The sequence below is a fragment of the Hibiscus syriacus genome, unplaced genomic scaffold (assembly GCF_006381635.1).
Source record: "Hibiscus syriacus cultivar Baekdansim isolate YM2019G1 unplaced genomic scaffold, ASM638163v2 tig00111213_pilon, whole genome shotgun sequence".
In the NCBI taxonomy this organism is placed as follows: domain Eukaryota; kingdom Viridiplantae; phylum Streptophyta; class Magnoliopsida; order Malvales; family Malvaceae; genus Hibiscus; species Hibiscus syriacus.
This window is the reverse complement of record NW_024063022.1, coordinates 6,018,171-6,036,175: the sequence shown is the minus strand read 5'-3', so window position 1 is coordinate 6,036,175 and position 18,005 is coordinate 6,018,171. Positions and strand designations below refer to the sequence as shown.

The 18,005-nt window shown below is 33.9% G+C and overlaps 2 protein-coding genes across 2 annotated transcripts; one reads left to right on the top strand and one right to left on the bottom strand.

Moving 5' to 3' along the window:
* Nucleotides 1-634: 634 nt before the first annotated feature.
* On the top strand, nucleotides 635-4,917 carry LOC120156193. The gene is made up of 2 exons (XM_039167593.1): nucleotides 635-1,329; nucleotides 1,747-4,917. The coding sequence occupies exon 2, from the start codon at nucleotides 1,789-1,791 to the stop codon at nucleotides 4,780-4,782; it is 2,994 nt and encodes a 997-aa protein (XP_039023524.1). The 5' UTR covers nucleotides 635-1,329; nucleotides 1,747-1,788; the 3' UTR covers nucleotides 4,783-4,917.
* A 1,288-nt stretch (nucleotides 4,918-6,205) lies between these two features.
* Nucleotides 6,206-14,157, bottom strand: LOC120156191 (kinesin-like protein KIN-UC). The gene is made up of 21 exons (XM_039167591.1): nucleotides 13,646-14,157; nucleotides 13,125-13,222; nucleotides 12,783-12,905; nucleotides 12,341-12,523; nucleotides 11,749-11,970; nucleotides 11,515-11,659; nucleotides 10,919-11,068; nucleotides 10,699-10,787; nucleotides 10,326-10,538; nucleotides 10,006-10,140; nucleotides 9,378-9,557; nucleotides 9,050-9,229; nucleotides 8,393-8,512; nucleotides 8,114-8,242; nucleotides 7,905-8,040; nucleotides 7,716-7,808; nucleotides 7,422-7,547; nucleotides 7,159-7,284; nucleotides 6,776-6,919; nucleotides 6,568-6,696; nucleotides 6,206-6,433 (listed from the first exon to the last, which is right to left on the bottom strand). The coding sequence occupies exons 1-21, from the start codon at nucleotides 13,875-13,877 to the stop codon at nucleotides 6,279-6,281; spliced, it is 3,108 nt and encodes a 1,035-aa protein (XP_039023522.1). The 5' UTR covers nucleotides 13,878-14,157; the 3' UTR covers nucleotides 6,206-6,278.
* Nucleotides 14,158-18,005: the final 3,848 nt, after the last annotated feature.

Sequence of the window (18,005 nt, the reverse complement as noted above, 5' to 3'; positions counted from 1 at the left end):
TATTAATCAGTATTTATTAGTTATTTCAACTCCTCACTCCTAGTGACTTAATTAGATATGAATATATTTAAATAAATATTATATAACCTTTTGTTTATTTTAGGTAAACTATGTATTTAATACCTTAATTATCAGGTTTAATTCGTTTTAGTACTTAAACTTTTAATTTTTTTTTCTTTCAAAACTATACATAACGTTTAGGTTTTGTTTCATTTTGGTATCCACTGTTATAAACTTAGTATATAAAATATCAATTTTGATCCAACTTAGTACTTAAACTTTCATTTTTTTTAAATTTAATGTTAAGTTTTTAACAGGGTGTTAAAATGAAACAAAAACTAAAATTTAAGTATAATTTTGAAAAAAAATAAAAATTTACATATTAAAATGGACAAAAACTGATAGTTTAAATATTAAGCGTGTAGTTTACCTGTTATTTTATCCATGCATATAAATATCAAGTTAAGAGATATTCTGAATATATATATTAAATTATGATAATTTTATTATAAAATATTAATTTAGTGAAAGAAAAATAAATTGAAAAAATTCCAACATAAACAAAATCCGTTTTTTTCCTTCTCCTTTTTGGATTAACAACAGTGACAAAAACAAAACCCCAATGTTCAAGTGTGAACCCAAAAGCTGAAAAACAGAGTGGATTTCGTTTTGTCAGCTAAAAAAATGATTTTTTTTATAATTTTTTTGTTCAGAGCTATAAAAATGGAGGCAGTGTAAACTGTAATGGAGCCTACCAACCCATAAATCGTCAGATCCGTCCTTTTGGGTCCCCATTTTTAACCTTTGTTTCAGTCCTTCACTGCTTCTGCTTCTGCTTCTTCAGCTTCTTTCTTTCTTTGAAAAACAATAAATTATTGAGAGCAATAGAACAAAAGACATTACACTGAAAGATTAAATCGCTTTCTATAAACTCAGTGTTTTCAAATGGCAAGAGATTGAGAGCAGAAAAAGGGTTGGTTTTTGTTGGACAAATAAAGCAAACAAAGTGTGTTTCTTCAACCGAAGTTTAAACCTTTGGATGACTATTGGAAATCATTTATAATTTTTTTAAATATCAATTCTTTGGGGGATTTGATGAAAATCTTTACTTTGTTTAGCATGTTTTTGGAAATGGGTCTCTATCAGATCTAACTTTTAATGCTGAAACTGTCAGTGGTTGTATATTTTCATTCTTTGAATAGTAATCAACTTTTGCCACACATTTGGGTGATTTTATTTTTATTGATGAATGCACTTTTATGTTTGCAGCTTTTTGAAGTTGAATTTGTGTTTTTTTTATTGCTTTCGGCACCATAGTTTTGAAGCCAAGTAAGTTCCTCAGATCTGAATTTTCCATGGAAATGTTATTTTATTCAATTAAATTCATAAGTGGGTCTTTATATCTTAACTTTCTTTGTATATTGAATAGCTTCTTTAGATCTGTAAAGGTGTAGAGATTAAGTTTCACTCAGTTCTTTAAAAAAAATTCACAACTTTGGGTCTTATTTGTTCTTTGTTTGTTTTCATGAGTTTAGATATATGATTATTGTAATTTTTTTGAGACTTTAGGTTGTATTTACATATATTTTACTTTTCTCTCTCTCAAAGTTGAATTTTTTGTTAACTAAAACATCATTGATGTGGATATATGATTCACTTTTGGATAAATTTTAATTGCAGGTCTTCCTATTGTAATACTAATACCCTCTTCTGTTTAATGATTTAATTTCATTCCTTTGATCTCAGAGTGGCTTCTCATTGCTTGATTACATTCATGGGATTTACCTAATGGAGATGGGAAGTGGTGTAAATATGGACCTCCAAGAAGATAGCGGCAGGTTGCAGTCGCTACCGGTGACGACCTCTAGAAATATGTCATCATCGTCGTCGGCCTTCTTTTCCGCGAATCAATCACCGTTCTTCTCTCCTAGATCATTGACTTGTCAGTTTTCTGAATCAACAAGGTCTGATGCTCAATGTGATAGTATTAATCAAAGTGCTGATCCTCCAAGCTCCAGTTCTGGGATTCGGGGAGCTGAATGCCTTGAAAATGATCGGTTCGATTTGTTGGATATGTCATTCAAGCCTACTGCTTGTATTTCGAGTGATTTCCAGAAATTTGACCACGTTGTCTCTAGTGACAACCTACCTAGTTATGGTCGTGTCGGTGACAACGGTTATTACGACCTTATAGCTAAGCACAGAAAGCATATGAGAAGCCATGATATGTCATTTTCCCCGGTTCCAATATCACTGTCTTCTAACAGACATAAAAGCTATGACATTTACCTAGGTTTGCATGGTCGGAAACCTTCCTTACTGAAATTTGCAAATTGGCTCCGTGCTGAGTTGGAAGCGCAAGGGATGAGTTGTTTTCTATCAGATAGAGCTCGATTTCGGAGTTCCCGTAAGCATGGACTTATTGAGAAGGCAATGGATGTTTCTTCCTTGGGGGTTGTAATTCTAACAAGGAAGTCTTTCAAGAATCCGTATTCTATCGAAGAGCTTAGATTTTTTTCTAGCAAGAAGATTTTAGTCCCAATCTATTTTGACCTGAGCCCTGGTGATTGCCTTGTCCGGGATATTGTTGAAAAGAGAGGAGAACTGTGGGAAAAACACGGGGGTGACTTATGGTTTTTGTATGGAGGATTGGAGAAAGAGTGGAAGGAAGCTGTTAATGGTCTCTTTCGAGTCGATGAATGGAAACTGGAAGCTGCAGATGGTAATTGGAGAGACTGCATATTACGAGCTGTTACTCTTTTGGCAATGCGGTTAGGAAGACGAAGTGTTGTGGAGCGAATGATGAAGTGGAGAGAAAAGGTAGATACAGAGGAATTCCCGTTTCCTCGAAATGATAAGTTTATTGGCCGGAAGAAAGAATTGTCAGAGCTAGAGTTTATACTTTTTGGTGACATTAGTGGAGAATCAGAAAGAGATTACTTTGAGCTCAAGGCTCGATCGAAGAGAAAGAATTTGACGGTTGGCTGGAGCAAAGGCAGTTCAGTGGAGGAAAGACTTGGGAAACGACAGTGGGAGAGTTACAGTAGGAAGGGTAAAGAACCGGTCATTTGGAAAGAGTCGGAAAAGGAGATTGAGATGCAAAGCACTGAAAGGAAACACCATCAAAAACCTAAAGGTGGTGGATGGAATTCACACAGAAAGAAATCGACGAAAATCGTTTATGGAAAGGGAATTGCCTGTGTATCCGGTGAAACAGGAATAGGGAAGACAGAGCTTCTTCTGGAATTTGCCTACAGATATCATCAAAGATATAAGATGGTTCTATGGATAGGAGGGGAAAGCCGGTATATCAGGCAGAATTATCTAAACCTCTGGTCTCTTTTGGAGGTTGATATTAGGGTCGAAAATTGCATAGACAAAAGCAAGATGAAAAGCTTTGAAGAGCAGGAAGAGGTTGCCATGTCTAGAGTCCGGAAAGAGCTAATGAGGAACATACCTTTTCTGGTGGTGATTGATAATTTAGAGAGTGAAAAGGACTGGTGGGATCACAAGCTCATAATGGATCTTCTTCCCCGTTTTGGAGGAGAGACCCACATTCTGATATCCACTCGTCTCCCTCGTGTGATGAATTTAGAACCTTTAAAACTCTCATACTTGTCTGCAGCAGAGGCAATGTCTTTAATGCAGGTAAGTGCAAAAGACTACCCCATTGCTGAGATTGATGCTCTAAGGATCATCGAGGAGAAAGTTGGAAGGCTGACTTTGGGCCTTGCAATTGTAGGTGCCATCCTATCTGAGATACCGATAAATCCAATCAAGCTAATGGATACTATCAATAAGATGCCCTTGAGAGACGTTTTAGGGAGTGGTAGGGAAGCTCACTCCTTGAGGAAGAACACTTTCCTTTTGCAACTCTTTGAGGTATGTTTTTGGATATTTGATCATGCTGAGAGACCAAGGAGCTTAGCAACAAGAATGGTCCTAGCGAGTGGTTGGTTTGCACCTGCTTCCATTCCAGTTTCCCTTTTAGCCTTAGCTGCTCGGAAGATACCCGAGAAAAGTAAAAGAACCTGCTTTTGGAGGAAATTATTGCGTTCCTTGACATGTGGTTTTTCTTCATCGTACTCCAAGAGATCAGAAGCAGAAGCATCTTCTATGTTGTTGAGATTTAATATTGCACGAAGCAGTACCAAGGAAGGTTACATCACTTTCAATGAGCTCGTTAAGGTTTATGCTCGGAAGAGAGGAGCTACCGGTTTTGCACATGTCATGGTTCAAGCTGTTGTTAGTCGTGGGTCGCTATCTCTCCACTCGGAACATATGTGGGCAGCATGTTTCTTGCTATTTGGATTTGCTAACGACCCCATAGTTGTTGAGCTCAAGGTGTCGGAACTGTTATACCTTGTTAAAGAAGTGATTTTGCCACTTGCAATTCGAACTTTCATTACATTCTCTAGGTGCAGTGCTGCTCTCGAGCTCCTCCAGCTATGTACCAATGCGTTGGAGGTGGCGGACCAGGTGTTTGTTACCCCAGTCAAGAAGTGGTTGGACAAATCACTTTGTTGGAGGCCCATCCAAACTAATGCTCAACTAAATCCATCTCTTTGGCAGGAGCTGGCACTGTCTAGAGCCACTGTGCTCGAAACTAGGGCCAAGTTAATGCTAAGAGGGGGACAATTTGACATAGGAGATGACCTGATTAGGAAAGCAATTTTTATTAGAACTTCAATCTGTGGTGAGGATCATCCTGATACCGTATCCGCTCGTGAAACTCTAAACAAACTCACCCGGCTTCTTGCAAATGTTCAAACTCAGACTTAACCATAGATTCTATATTTCTTGTTAGCAAATTTACATTAGTTTATACATAGTTTACAAATAAAACTCCTGTAAACAATTCCTAGAATTTTTATACCATTTTAACTTTGAATGAGATGCCTTACAGTTCTGAATTTATATTCAGTGTTGCAATGTATTTTTTCTTGTTTCAAACTAGCATTCAACACGGATAGCCTGTTGATGAATACGAGGACTTCTCACTCAAAAGGTAAGTCCCTTTCTTGATGAATTTGCTGTCATGTTTCTAACGGTGTTTCGCATTTGATAATCCTATGCTTTATTCTCTTCTCTCAGATCTCAAAGTTCTACGAGTTAATTGCATCGGCTAAGTCAAGAAAGTTAGCTTGTTAAATTCCAGGATGCATTTTGTGTCTACCATGATGCATAACATTGTAAGGTACACTTCACAGGCTATGAACACCATTGGCATATTCATTTAGTTGTATTCTCTTCTTAAATGGTCGACCGATATTCGGTTGGCTTATTTAGTTGTCATCATAAGTTTTGTGACAGAAGATATTACCTCTTGATTTACATATTTCATGCAGGTTTATACAATGTGTTTTCAAATCTACCAAATTCTACTTTGGCAACTGATCCACTCTGAAATAAGGATCTCATCATTCATGTGATTTTCATTCCAATTATGCTATTTTTGGTCTGTTATTGACGTTTTTTTCTTTTTTGTATTTACTAGGTAACAAAGTCTATTGTTGTTGACTAGATACTTTAGACCTATGTTGCTTGAACACAAGTGTCAATGTCGAATACGGGTATGTATATACAAAGGTATGTTCGATGTTCGGTTTACACTTTTTATAGCTGAATAGATGCTAAGCCCGTGCTTGATATTTCCTCTTCTTAGCTCCATAGGTTTAAGAGTTATTTGACACCTCAAAAATGTGATTCAAATACTTTGATATGTTCGGGTGAAGCTAATGCCAGTTAAGCTCGTTTTTGAGCCAAGGCAAGCTCAAGTCATCCCGATAACAAAAGTGTAGTTCGACTATTGCATATGTAAGTTCCTTATTCCCTTTCACAGTTTTGTTCTATTTTAAGATGTATTACCCCCTACGAATCTCCATAACGATGCTAAATCTCTACCTTCTTCCTGCAAGTGAGTTTCAACATGCGAGCCAAAATCTTCAATAACAGTTGATTCTATTGCTGATCGTGGGGAAAGCTCTGAAAGTTCATACACAACCCTTTGCCGATAAATGTTTAAAACTTCCTAGGAGTTTGTTTATTTCGGTTTTAAGGTTTAAGATCAACCAATATGATTGATTCTTCATGTTCAACGTTTGTTTAGCCTTTTTCGAGTTTTAAAGTCGAACTGACTGAATGTTCAATGTTCACCTTGAATGGATTTGTGTTATATTAAATGAATTCAAAGGTGAAAACAACTACAATAATAGAAGGTCTAGTTACTTGCAGATACATAAACAAATTGCGGGGCATTAAAATAATGTACGTGCATCTTAGTGCCATCCCGAACGCATCTCACCCTGAAACACCATGTTTGATTTCAGCATCTTCTTCGCCAAATCACAGATATCCTCTCGGCTTGATTCCATTGATATCCGTTGAAGCTCTCGTAATCCTCCAATCGATAGAAAGTCCTTGGCATTGTCCTCTGCAAGAGTCGACAGATTAAATTTTGATTAACACCTATAGTTTATACTTCCTGCCATTTCACTAAGCATGTGAATCCAATCTTATCTTCTTGAAAATTCACCGAATCAAAATGTTTCTTAGAACTTTACTTACCATTTTGAGCCAAATGACAAAGGGCCAGCTCGACATGACGTCGGGTTGAAGCCGATGCGATGTTACAGTTGGCGATTAACCATTCAAGTGCACACTCTTCCATTAGAAGTGAACGGCCTTTGCGATGTCCTGCAGAAACTTATGTTCGTTAAAATCGTGAAGGAGGATAACTTACAAATGCTATCAAACTTTATAAACATGGCTGAACCTTGAACTATTGCTCGGGATTCACATTTTGCAAAGTTAGCCAGTCCTCTAGCAACCTGTGCAACCACATCACTATTCCCTGATCTAACCATTCCCAGCAATGCCTTGATTCCTCCATCTTCTTTTAGCATTTCGTGTAGTTTTTCTGTTGAGCAATGAACACATACAAAATGAACATAAACCGAAATGATGATTTAACTCCGTTTTGATAAGATTTATCGATCTAAACACATACAAAATGAACATAAACTGAAATGATGATTTAACTCCGTTTTGATAAGATTTATCAATCTAAGCAAACGATTATGTAGTAGAAGTGAACTAAAATTCGAATAAAATGGTTCCTAATTTCAACTGGTACAAGAAACTGGAAAAAAGGCATACCATTTCCGCATAAATTGGCAAGTGCCCCGGCTACCATTCTAAGAGTTTGCGGATCATCTTTTTCAGAAGCTGTCTTTGCTAGTAACTGAGCACCTCCTTTGCTCACTATCAGGCCTTGATTCATCTCTGAGAATCATTTGAAAACAGGTTAATACATGTGTGAGAATCAATGGAAAAGAGATCAATTCGAATCCATCATAGATAACCATTAGCCAGATTCAGAGTGCAAAATATGACAAGGGAAGAATGAAAGTTACAATTACCATTCATTGCCAAATTAGCAATGGCTCCGGAAGCCACTCTAAGTACGGTTGCGTTTTGAGATGATCTCAACATTGTAAGCAGAGCATCTAAACCGCCTTCCTCCACAATCGTCGCCTGGTTAACATCTGCAGAATACGAAACCATAATCAATACCAATCATTCAACCTGAGAGATGATTTTAACTTTCGAAGCACACAAGGAACAAAGTATGCTGAGATTTTATCCGAACAAGGCGAAAAAGAATGAATGCAACAATTTATTCAAATCCAATCAGTAGGGATATAGTTCTCCACCTTCAGCAGCAAGATTGGCTATGACTTTCACGGCATGGATTTGCACATCTGTGTCTTCAGAGGTTAACAATTGTATTATTTTTTGAAGCCCAACTGAATTTAAGAACCAACATACATGTAAATGAAGATTGCTCACCGATTAGGAGAAATATTTTGATAATATATGATTTTATTACAACAGAATCTTGCCTTCTTCACATATTTTTGCAATTGTAGCCCTCTGAGAAGATTGTGTGGCCCTTAATGTGCCCGATCTATTGAAGCTTGCTGAGGTCCCAAACATTGAAGTTCCTCGGGTATTTTCCTTCATGTATGACTTCTTATCCTGTGAAACTTGATAGTATAAGCTATAAAGAAATAACAATGAATGTGATATCGAACGCGTACAAACAACTTACCTCGAAATCTTTATCACATTCGGGTGTACTTTTTTTAAGATTTATGAGCTCGTACTCAATAGCCTTCCTCCGTTTCTCTTCTGCTGACAGTTTTTCTTGCACGTCGTTAAGCTTTTCACAAATTGCTTCCTACAAAAGTAAATTATTTGGGAGAAAAAAGCATTCAGGGTTGAACTTCAGGTTGAAACTTGCAGTGAGAGTGCCTATTAATTCGTAATTGCTAGATGCAAGTAGTCAATAACACTTGAACTAAAAGTTATGCATGCACACCAAGCATACCTTCTCTTGAATCTGATCTTTAAGTTCTGCTTTCAGGGATTGTAGTTCATTTACAGTAGATTCATGAAGCCAATACATTTCTTCTAACTTCAATTTCATTTCACTGGCTTCTTCCTGCCCCTGGAATCAGGAAAAACAAGAGAACAAGGCATAAAGATTTCGGAAACTGAACCACCTCTAAGAAAGCACAGGCATTTCACGAATATTTAACTGCTCAAAAAGAGTAGACACCTTTAGTAATACAATTATGGAACAAAGACACCGAGATAAATTCAAGCAATTAGCAATGGCATGGAGTATCAGATTCTCTCATAGAGCTAAAAAATCAAATTGACATGCAAATCTATGTTGTCTCATAACTGATACGTATGTAATTGCAAGGTACAGAACTTGGATCCCACATTCGAAGGTATGGGATTTTGTTGTGCTGTTTATCGGGAAACAAACCTCATGCAACCATTTGCCTATACAAGACCACTACACTGCCTAACAGTTAAAAAAAGCTCTTAAAAGTATACTATCTTCCAGAAGCTTTTTTCGGGAAAAGGCTTATTCCATGGAAAATCAATATCCTCTCTACTAATTCCATATTCAACTGTGGCAGAAAGCTCTTAAAAAGATCATTTTTCACATTTCATTTGTGGCAGAAAGCTTAACCTGCGTCGAGTTTTGATAATCTGTTAGCAGCATGTTTGCCAAATCCAATTGTTCTTGTGCACCTTCAAACCTGGTGTGCTCGTCTTCTAATTGCTTAGTTAACTCCATTAGTTTCTTTTCATACATCTGAGTAGTGTCAGCTAGAGCCTTCTGATGTTTAGAATTCTCCATCTCATGTTGCTACAAGCAATAATAAGAATATATAATTAGGCTTTACATATAATACTGCAAAATACAACCCAAGGAATCGGTGAAAACAAAACGATAATAATTTACACAAAGTGAGGACCACTAACTGTTTCCAATAATCAACGGACAGACCACTAACCTGTATTAATTTTTTATGGTCATCTGAAAGCTTCTTCATTGCATCTAACTGTTCTCGAACACTTCCGGACTTGGCTCGCTCGACTTGTAGCTGCTTGATCAACTCAGCTATCTTTTTCTCATACATCTGAGTGGTATCAGCCAGGACTTTCTGGTATGTAGAATTTTCAAGCTGATGTTGCTACTAACAATCAAAAGAGCAACATAAATACTCTCGTTTTCAGGATAATTGAAATATATACAAAGAACACCATTAACATATTCAGCTCAATTGTTCATTTGCATCCTTGGAATTAATGTAGAGTGAACTTTCACACACAATATATATACACAGAGGCATATATATTGATGTATGTATCATGTATGGGACAGTATAATCATGATTCATTCATAAATCAAAGTTGTTTAAACCCGATTATTGATCATGATTCTTGCTACAATGTCGAAGTAAGGCTACTCTAAAGACCATAAAATTATGAGAATGATTTATAGCCTTGGAGATTCACCGGAATTCTACCAGCAATATAACTTGGTTTATTTAACCCCACCATAGAGCCTCGCTTGAATCATATAACCTTAAAAATACATAGAAAAACAGCCATGGCAAATATTTATCAAAGACAATTTACCTTGTTCTGTTTTATACTCATTTTCAAATTTGCAATTTTATCTTGCAACAAAGAGTTCTGATCTTTCTGGCAGTTTAATTCAGCTAAAATCTCTTTAAGGTCCAACTCCAAGCGAATATTTTCCTTCTCTAAAAACTGTAAAAGAATATTAAATGGTAGAATTTTATTTCTTTTATTTTTACCAAAAAAGGGAAAAAAATAAGAGAGAATTATACAAACATTTAGATGCATATCAAATTCAAACACGAGACGATAATATCGTGAATTTAAGACTGAGTGTTAATATCAATAAAAAAAAGTAAAGAAGGAATGCAAACTACCTCAGACCTAGTGACTAGATTCTTTCTCGTCTCATTTAAAGAATCACAACAATCCTTTAGTTGTTTTTGCAAATCATTTTTCTCCTTCTCCCTCAATTTCTGTTCCCTATCGATTTCTGCAGTAAGATGGTCTACTTGAGTCTCAAGCTTCCGGCATAAACTTTCATAATCAAACTCTTCTTTAAGCTTTACCATGTTTACAATTTTCATAGCCTGCAAAAACAAGATATCAGGCTGCCTAATGAAAAAGATGATGTAATGCATTTTTTCATCTACATCAATGGTTCAAGCATTTATTCTAATCAATAAGATTGCATGTATTGAAGTGAAGAATCTCTCCACTTTTAAACCATAATATTCTTCATCTACTCACCCGCTGCCCAAACATTATTGTGCTAGTGGTCTCCGCATGATGTCGTGAAGATGGCCCTATTGTTATTATAAGTGAAGTCCTTGCAGAGCCTATTCATTTACAAATGAATCTCATAAGAATATTAGAAGATAAAATGAACAAGTATATATATATATATATAAAGAGTGCAATAAGAAATGGTTGAAACATGATGTTAATGTGCGAAGTGTTCTATACTAACCTCCGAAAGAATCACGAAGCAATCTTGTAAGTTTAGAATCCCTTGTAGGTATATGTGGACTGTTCTCAGCTAATGCGTTTATGCATTTGCCCAGCGAAGTAAGAGAGAGATTAATGAACTTAGCCTCTTCAAGCAATATGCCTTCACTGCCTACAACATGGATAAACAGTTATGCAAGTTTTTCGAAGGATGATTTGATAATATTATGCTCCTACTTTTAGTTGTTTAACATTCAAAGAAACAAGATATGTTGGAAGAGTCCATTTCCACATAAGGCTTGGAATTTTTAATCTTTATATGCAGGATTAAAAAACAATCAAGTGTTACTTTTTTCTTTTCTCTGTTACATTAATATTTTTAATATCGTTTACAAGAACATGTATTGCCCTGCTAACCCCAATGGTGGACATTTAAAAGCCAATGACGGTGAATTAGATAATTTTCCATATGGAAAACTGTTAATATAAAACTGGCTCCTCAAAAACATATGCGTAACCAGATTATAAGACTGTAAAAAGTTAAAACAAAAAAGTCAATGTGTGTTTGAAGTATACATGCAGTCTCCTAAATGTAAATACCAACCATCAAGAACATACCAGATTTGTCCAATCTTTCAGAACCTGCAAGATCCACGATTAGCAACTTGCTTTTCCTAACCAGAGGAAAATTGCTTTTTGTTTTCATATCTTGAGAACTAATATCATCTTCCACTATTTCAGGGACAGATCTCCGGATAAAAACCTACAAGAAAAATGAGTTCGGGATCCTTTTTAAACTTCGTTTTTTTCCTAACAATGTTTTCACAGTACCAACTTCTAACACATGCTTACCATAAGAATTGCATGGCTACGAGAAGATTCTGTATTTAGATTTGTATTAGCTGAATGACGATTAGCCTCGCCAATCTGTAGTAGCTCTAGAAATTGATCTAGATCTCGAACCTTAACTGTAACAGTGCCAGGCAATGACACTTCACCAGTCTTGTGGTCCTCATTAATGGGGATATTTGTCTTTTCTGGTGCAAGCAGATCTTGAATAGATTCCATATACAACTAGAATGAAAGTTAAAACACAAAATCAAAAAGATAGATCATCATCTGGAATATGTGTTTTCAGTTGATGAACAGTTTTTTAAAATAGTGCAGACAGAAACCGACTAAATATTCTACGATATACCACAAGTATTTGTTTATTTCCATTATGCAAAACTTCAATACAGCTAAAATTTAACTCAAGCCAAAACAACAAAACCTAACCATGCCTATCAAGGAGATAAAGCATACAATATAATTCAAACCAAACTATTACATTAGCTAGGTCGAGGAAGAAAACACACGTCAACAGTGAAGTCAATCAACAACCATGAGACCAGTACCTATAAATGACCAAACCCCAAGACAAAAATGCAAATGTGAATCTTACCTGCAAATAGGAGACTTCCACTGTATCAGCAAGCGATATGTTGGACAGTATGTCCTCAACAGCTCTAACCATAATACCACGTTCAGATGCATCATCTTTACTGAGTCTTCCAAGTGTAAAAGTCTTGCCGGTGCCTGTTTGGCCATAGGCCATAACTGTCCCATTATAACCACTCAATACACTCTGCAAAAACATATAAAAACAACCAAAAAGATTAAACATCAAAACATACTTAAAACTAAACAATCTGAGGAGTAGCTTTGGAATGATCAATTTCAAGATGAAAATGCACATATAGCTAGGGATGTTAAGCAACAAGCATGAAGGGGGTATTGAAGAACGAACATGCAATAGGTACTAATAAATAGAATTGGTATCATCTGAGAAATTCCACAAGCTGAAAAAAAAAAGACCTCTACCACTTTAGACATTTCACACTGACCTCGACTACAGGTTTTGCTACAACTTCATAAACACGCTTCTGAGAAGCAGTTTCTGTGAAGACTTCATCGAATTTGTAAGATTCCGAATTCCAGTTGTTTTTACGCAACTTCAACCGCTTCAGCTACATTGCACAAAAAATACAAATCATGAATCTATGATTACAGAGGATGCCCTATAAGGGAAATCAAGAATAATGCAAAAGCAAGAGAAGTGCTGCAAGATCAACTTAGTTATGATAAAACCATGAAATCATGCTTGGAACCAGAAAGTAAACATGCTTTGACAATTTACAACAACGTCAAAAAAGCCTTGAGAATTTGTCGATAGATGGATAAATTACCTCAGGGTGCAATTCAACACAGTCAGCAAAATCAGCTTCCGAAAGATCTTCGGCATTTCTTGGCCGAAGTCTTACAGCAACTCTCACCCTTCCAGGATCTATGAATCAAGTTCAAAATCAAGGACATTTCAGAAAGGTACTTTAATCAAATTGCAATCAGTAGCATGTTCAGCCACTTCAATAAACAGGTACTTGCTCTATTAAGCCTGGATTCCTTTACATTATTTGTTCTTCCTAAAAAAAAGAGTTCCAAATAACTTCCCCTGCTTTGTGATTTTGATAATGAAACTATGGTTATAAGAGACGAAAACCGAGATCCAACAAGCACAAGAGCAACAAACAAATTATCAGTCATTTGAAACTCAAAACGAAACTCGAGAATAAAGTAAGCAAAACAGAAACTTCCTCCACAAATTCAGACCTTTGAACAGAAGCAAGTAAAAAAACATCCCAAAAAAAACACTAATTCCATGCACAAAATGAAGTGAAATAAAAGGAAGAAAGAGGGGGGAACAAATAACCATTGTCATCATCAAAGTCCCTAGAGTGAGAACTAGAATGTGGAGTAATTGAACGTCTAGGAGGAGGAGAAGGAAGAGGTTTAGCATTGTCTTTTGAACGAACAGAGCTTTGCCCACTAATCGAACTTCTCGTCAACGAATTCCCACCATGGAGAAACCCCTGTTGTTGATGAGAAATCCTTTGCCTTTCAGCCCTTTGTGCTGGTCTCAAACCAGAGCTTGCCGTAGCCATTGCCAGACGTTCAAAAGAAGAAGAATCTGAAAACCGGGTATGGCTAAAAAAGACTTGGTTTCGAAAGAAAACGAACTAATGAGCATTAGAAAGAAACAAAACCCAAAGTCAAAAGAGAAAAAAAAAGTTTTGGGATTATCGACTAGTCCTTGTTGAGGGAAGCAGTTGAGGCCGGCACGATGGAAGGGGAAAGCAATGGAGGTTCCCTTGTTATTGGGTAGTGTTTGAGTGGGTAGTTTGTTCGTGAGAAAACGTCAATGGAAATGGGGGCCGGCCGCTAAAAGGAAACTCAGAAGAATTGTAATGGATTTCTGGAAAATCTTCTTTCTTTTGAAAGAGGGCGTGTCTTTGTCACCATTGTTGGCATTTTTATATTTTCAAAAAAGCTTCTGGTTCCGAACTGTCCCCTTTAGCCAACAAAAGAGAAAATAATTTTTATCTCCCTTTTTACTGTTCAATGTAAACACTTAAACAAGTCCACCTATAAATTAAACTAACAAAGTCGGGTTAGAGCAGTTGTGTTTGTAATTTATGTATATCGATTAAAAAATATTATGAACATATATTATGTTATAATAAATATTATAAATTTTATTGTTCAAATATGTTAAATCAAATTTTTGTGATTCGAATAATAGCTATTAACGATTAAATGATCATTTTGTTATAAATTGATAATGTTAGTAACTATAATTTTTTTAAATAGTGATAAAAAATAAACTAACTCAAATTTTAGCGATTGTTAATGTAACTTACCTTAATGTGTTATCATTTCAATAATAAATTTAAATTTATTCAATTCAAATTTATTGGGTCAACAATGATAAAATCATATTTTTTATTGAATATTAATTTTAAAATTGGTATTTTAAAATTTTTTGAAATTTATTTTTTTGAATTAATCATTGATATTCGATCTATTGATCGATTAATTCATATCGGATACTGTAGAGTCCCAACCTAGTTGAGCATGTGATGAGGGTACAAATCTAATATATTGAATGAATAACATGGAATTATTGAAGTATCATATCATGCCTTCCCTACCACGTTGATGAATGTGGTGGGGAATTTTTGCTTGATTGGCCCTTCAATCAAATAAACCTTTCGCAATGATCCTCTCATGCAATTTTTCCTTTTTTGTAGACCCACATTTTGTTTAAATTTATTTTTCACATGTTAATAATGGATCTCAAACATTTAAATAATAATGAATGAATGTGAAATATTCCAATTATTTCAATAATGGCAACCTCATTATTGGAAGTGTAATAACAGGAAAGAATGTTATAATGCATTACAACTAAGAATATATATTTATATATATGGATGGACCATAGGATTAAGGGTTGATCATATTTATATAAATTTTAAATCTTTATTATAAGTGCACGAACCAATTTACCTCAGTGGTTAAAGGAATCGTTGTTATTCTTAGTTATGAGTTTAAGCACCAACAACTGCAGTAGAGTGATTGAGTCATTTAAACTTGTGTCTGATCATATATGTATATATATAAAATCTTGTGTCTGTTCATATATGTATATATATAAGATAAATACTTAATAGCTGCTAGGAAAATCATGGGCGGGGTTAGATTTTTGACCCATTTAAACTTGACCTGAAAATTAAACTCCTTCATTTGTCTGACCCGAGTTTAGAAGGACTTCATCTTACTTAACTTTTAAGATAAAAATTCGCACTCGATCTAACCCAAATACGTACATACATGCATACATACATATGTATATATATAAGTATTATCGTAAGATACTCTTACGAATATTATTATAATTATCTCTAAATATTAACAATTGATCATATTTATGTAAATTTAAAAATTTCACATAACTTATGTATCTTTTACATCTCTATTGATGATTTAGTTTACATTCTTTAAAGTTTTGTAATTTCATCTTTTTCAAAATTTTAATACAATTTCTTAAAATCATGCGCACTAACATAAAATTTTATGTATATATATATATATATTAAAGATGAATACTCAAATTGTCACTCGGGATGATTATGGGTTGAGTCGAAAATTTTGCCTACTTAAATCCAACTCAAAAATTAAACCCCTCTATTCGTATCTGATTGAATTCAGGTTTAGGAAGACACTATTTGATCTGAAATTTAACTATTTTTTTGAGATAAAAATTTGCGTCCGAGCTAAATATATATAATTCTTTTTTATTAGGAAAAATAACGACTTAAGTGAAAGAAATAATATAGAAAGATATTGTTGTAATTATCTCTAAATATTAAGATAAAACTATAATATTGTTTCGAGTCTAATCAAGTGGAGTTTTTTCACTCTAAACTTGAACTAGACCTTATATGACCTAATCCTAAAAAATAATCAATCTAATCCAAATATGATTTTATAAAAATCAACTCACTCAGATAAAATCGAAACTTGTCGGGCTAAAGTTATTTTCACTTAGGGGGCGTTTGGTTCATGGAATGTAACATTACATCCGAGAATAAGATTACTGGAATGTTACATTACCTTACACATTACTGGGAATGTTACATTATTGTGTTTGGTTATGATTACAGTGTTTGGTTAAAGGAATAAAAGATAATTGGAATACATATTTTACTAAATTGTCCTTATGATATTTTTTTAACAAGTTGAATTCCAAATATTCAAATGAAAATATTTATATAAAAATTCATAGAAAATATATTATTGTATTATTTTCAATTTATTTATTTTTTATTAAATTTAAATTCATAAAATTTATATAATTTTTTTACAAAATTTAAAAGATAAATGGATAGATTAAAAGAGTAAATATACCATATATTCTTTTATTAATTAGTATTTAAAAAGTTATGATAATTTGTGAAAATAAATTTTTGAAATAAATTTGTGAAAACAAAAGACTATAGATTTTGAAATAAAAGTAAGGGTATTTTTTAAATAAATCTTTTGTTTCAAGGGCATTTTAGTCCAAGTTGAAGGGAAACAAAAAAATATCTAAGCAAAGCATGGGATTAACATTCCCGGTAAAAGGAGGAAAAATTTTACTGTTGGAAATGTTTTATTACTCCCCATTGAGAATCTTTTCCATCCAAACGTGGGTATTACAATATGAAAAAAAAATTCCCACCAAAAATCCTCAATTCTATGATCCAAACACCCCCTTAAGAAATATATAACCAAGGAATATAGGGATGTCGAGAATGCAATCACACTCTTTAAAATTTCAAATATCCAGTTTAGATATTTTCTTTTCATTTTTCACTCTAATTTCATATTTCTTGAAATTTTATAATTTCATACCCTTAAATATCTAATATAATTTTATAAATTCACGACATAATTTTTTTATCCTCTTTATATAATCATATTTTTGGAGGGTGATTTGGTCATTTTATTTAATTTTCCTTTTTTTTTTTGAAAAGAGAGAAGTAGATATTCAGTACAATTTCCTGGATCCAAGCATGTTGCTTCCTGCAACATGCAATAAATGGCTGATTTTGTATAATTTAGATAGTGTAACAAAAATAGTTTTAATTTAATAATAAGTGTTTAATTAATTAAATATATATATAACATTAATAAATTGATAAATTTTTCTTCCAGATGCTATTATATTCTTTCATCCGGAAAATATGATCTTAAATTTATGTAAAATAAATTAAAATATTATTTCTAATAATGTGTTAGGTGATATTATATTTTGATAATCATATCCACAAAAATAATCTTGAGTTTCGTAAATGAAAAAACCCTAAACAACTATTACTAAGGGAAATTATTTAGTACATAGGTTATCTAAAAATTAAATTGCAAAAGTGTGTTTAGTTCAACATTATGACATATTTGAATGAGCTTAAATTCTAAATCTTACATATACATTTTAAATCATAAATCCGAAAATCTATAACCATAAACTCTAAATAAAAAAATACATCTATATAATTTTATTTGTGAAATATTTTTTACTAAGTTTATGAAATAATAAAACTTACTTTAATTATTTGTTTGAATTTTAATCTATGGCACGAACCGAGTGACTTTAGAGATAAAAGAATTGTTTTTATTCCTTGATGTCCCAGGTTTGAGCACCAGGAATGCTAGAGATGTGAGTGTTCAATCTCAAATGGTTGAGATGA

What these genes read in the sequence shown, in the direction of transcription:
- LOC120156193 (XM_039167593.1), top strand. Translation starts at nt 1,789, where the DNA reads ATGGAGATGGGAAGTGGTGTAAATATGGACCTCCAAGAAGATAGCGGC.
- LOC120156191 (XM_039167591.1), bottom strand. Translation starts at nt 13,877, where the DNA reads ATGGCTACGGCAAGCTCTGGTTTGAGACCAGCACAAAGGGCTGAAAGG. An exon ending in TAGCAAAACCTGTAGTCGAG is followed by an intron (nt 12,524 to 12,782) that starts GTCAGTGTGAAA and finishes ATGTTTTTGCAG; the next exon opens with AGTGTATTGAGTGGTTATAA. An exon ending in TGCAAAAATATGTGAAGAAG is followed by an intron (nt 7,809 to 7,904) that starts GCAAGATTCTGT and finishes TCTTAAATTCAG; the next exon opens with TTGGGCTTCAAAAAATAATA.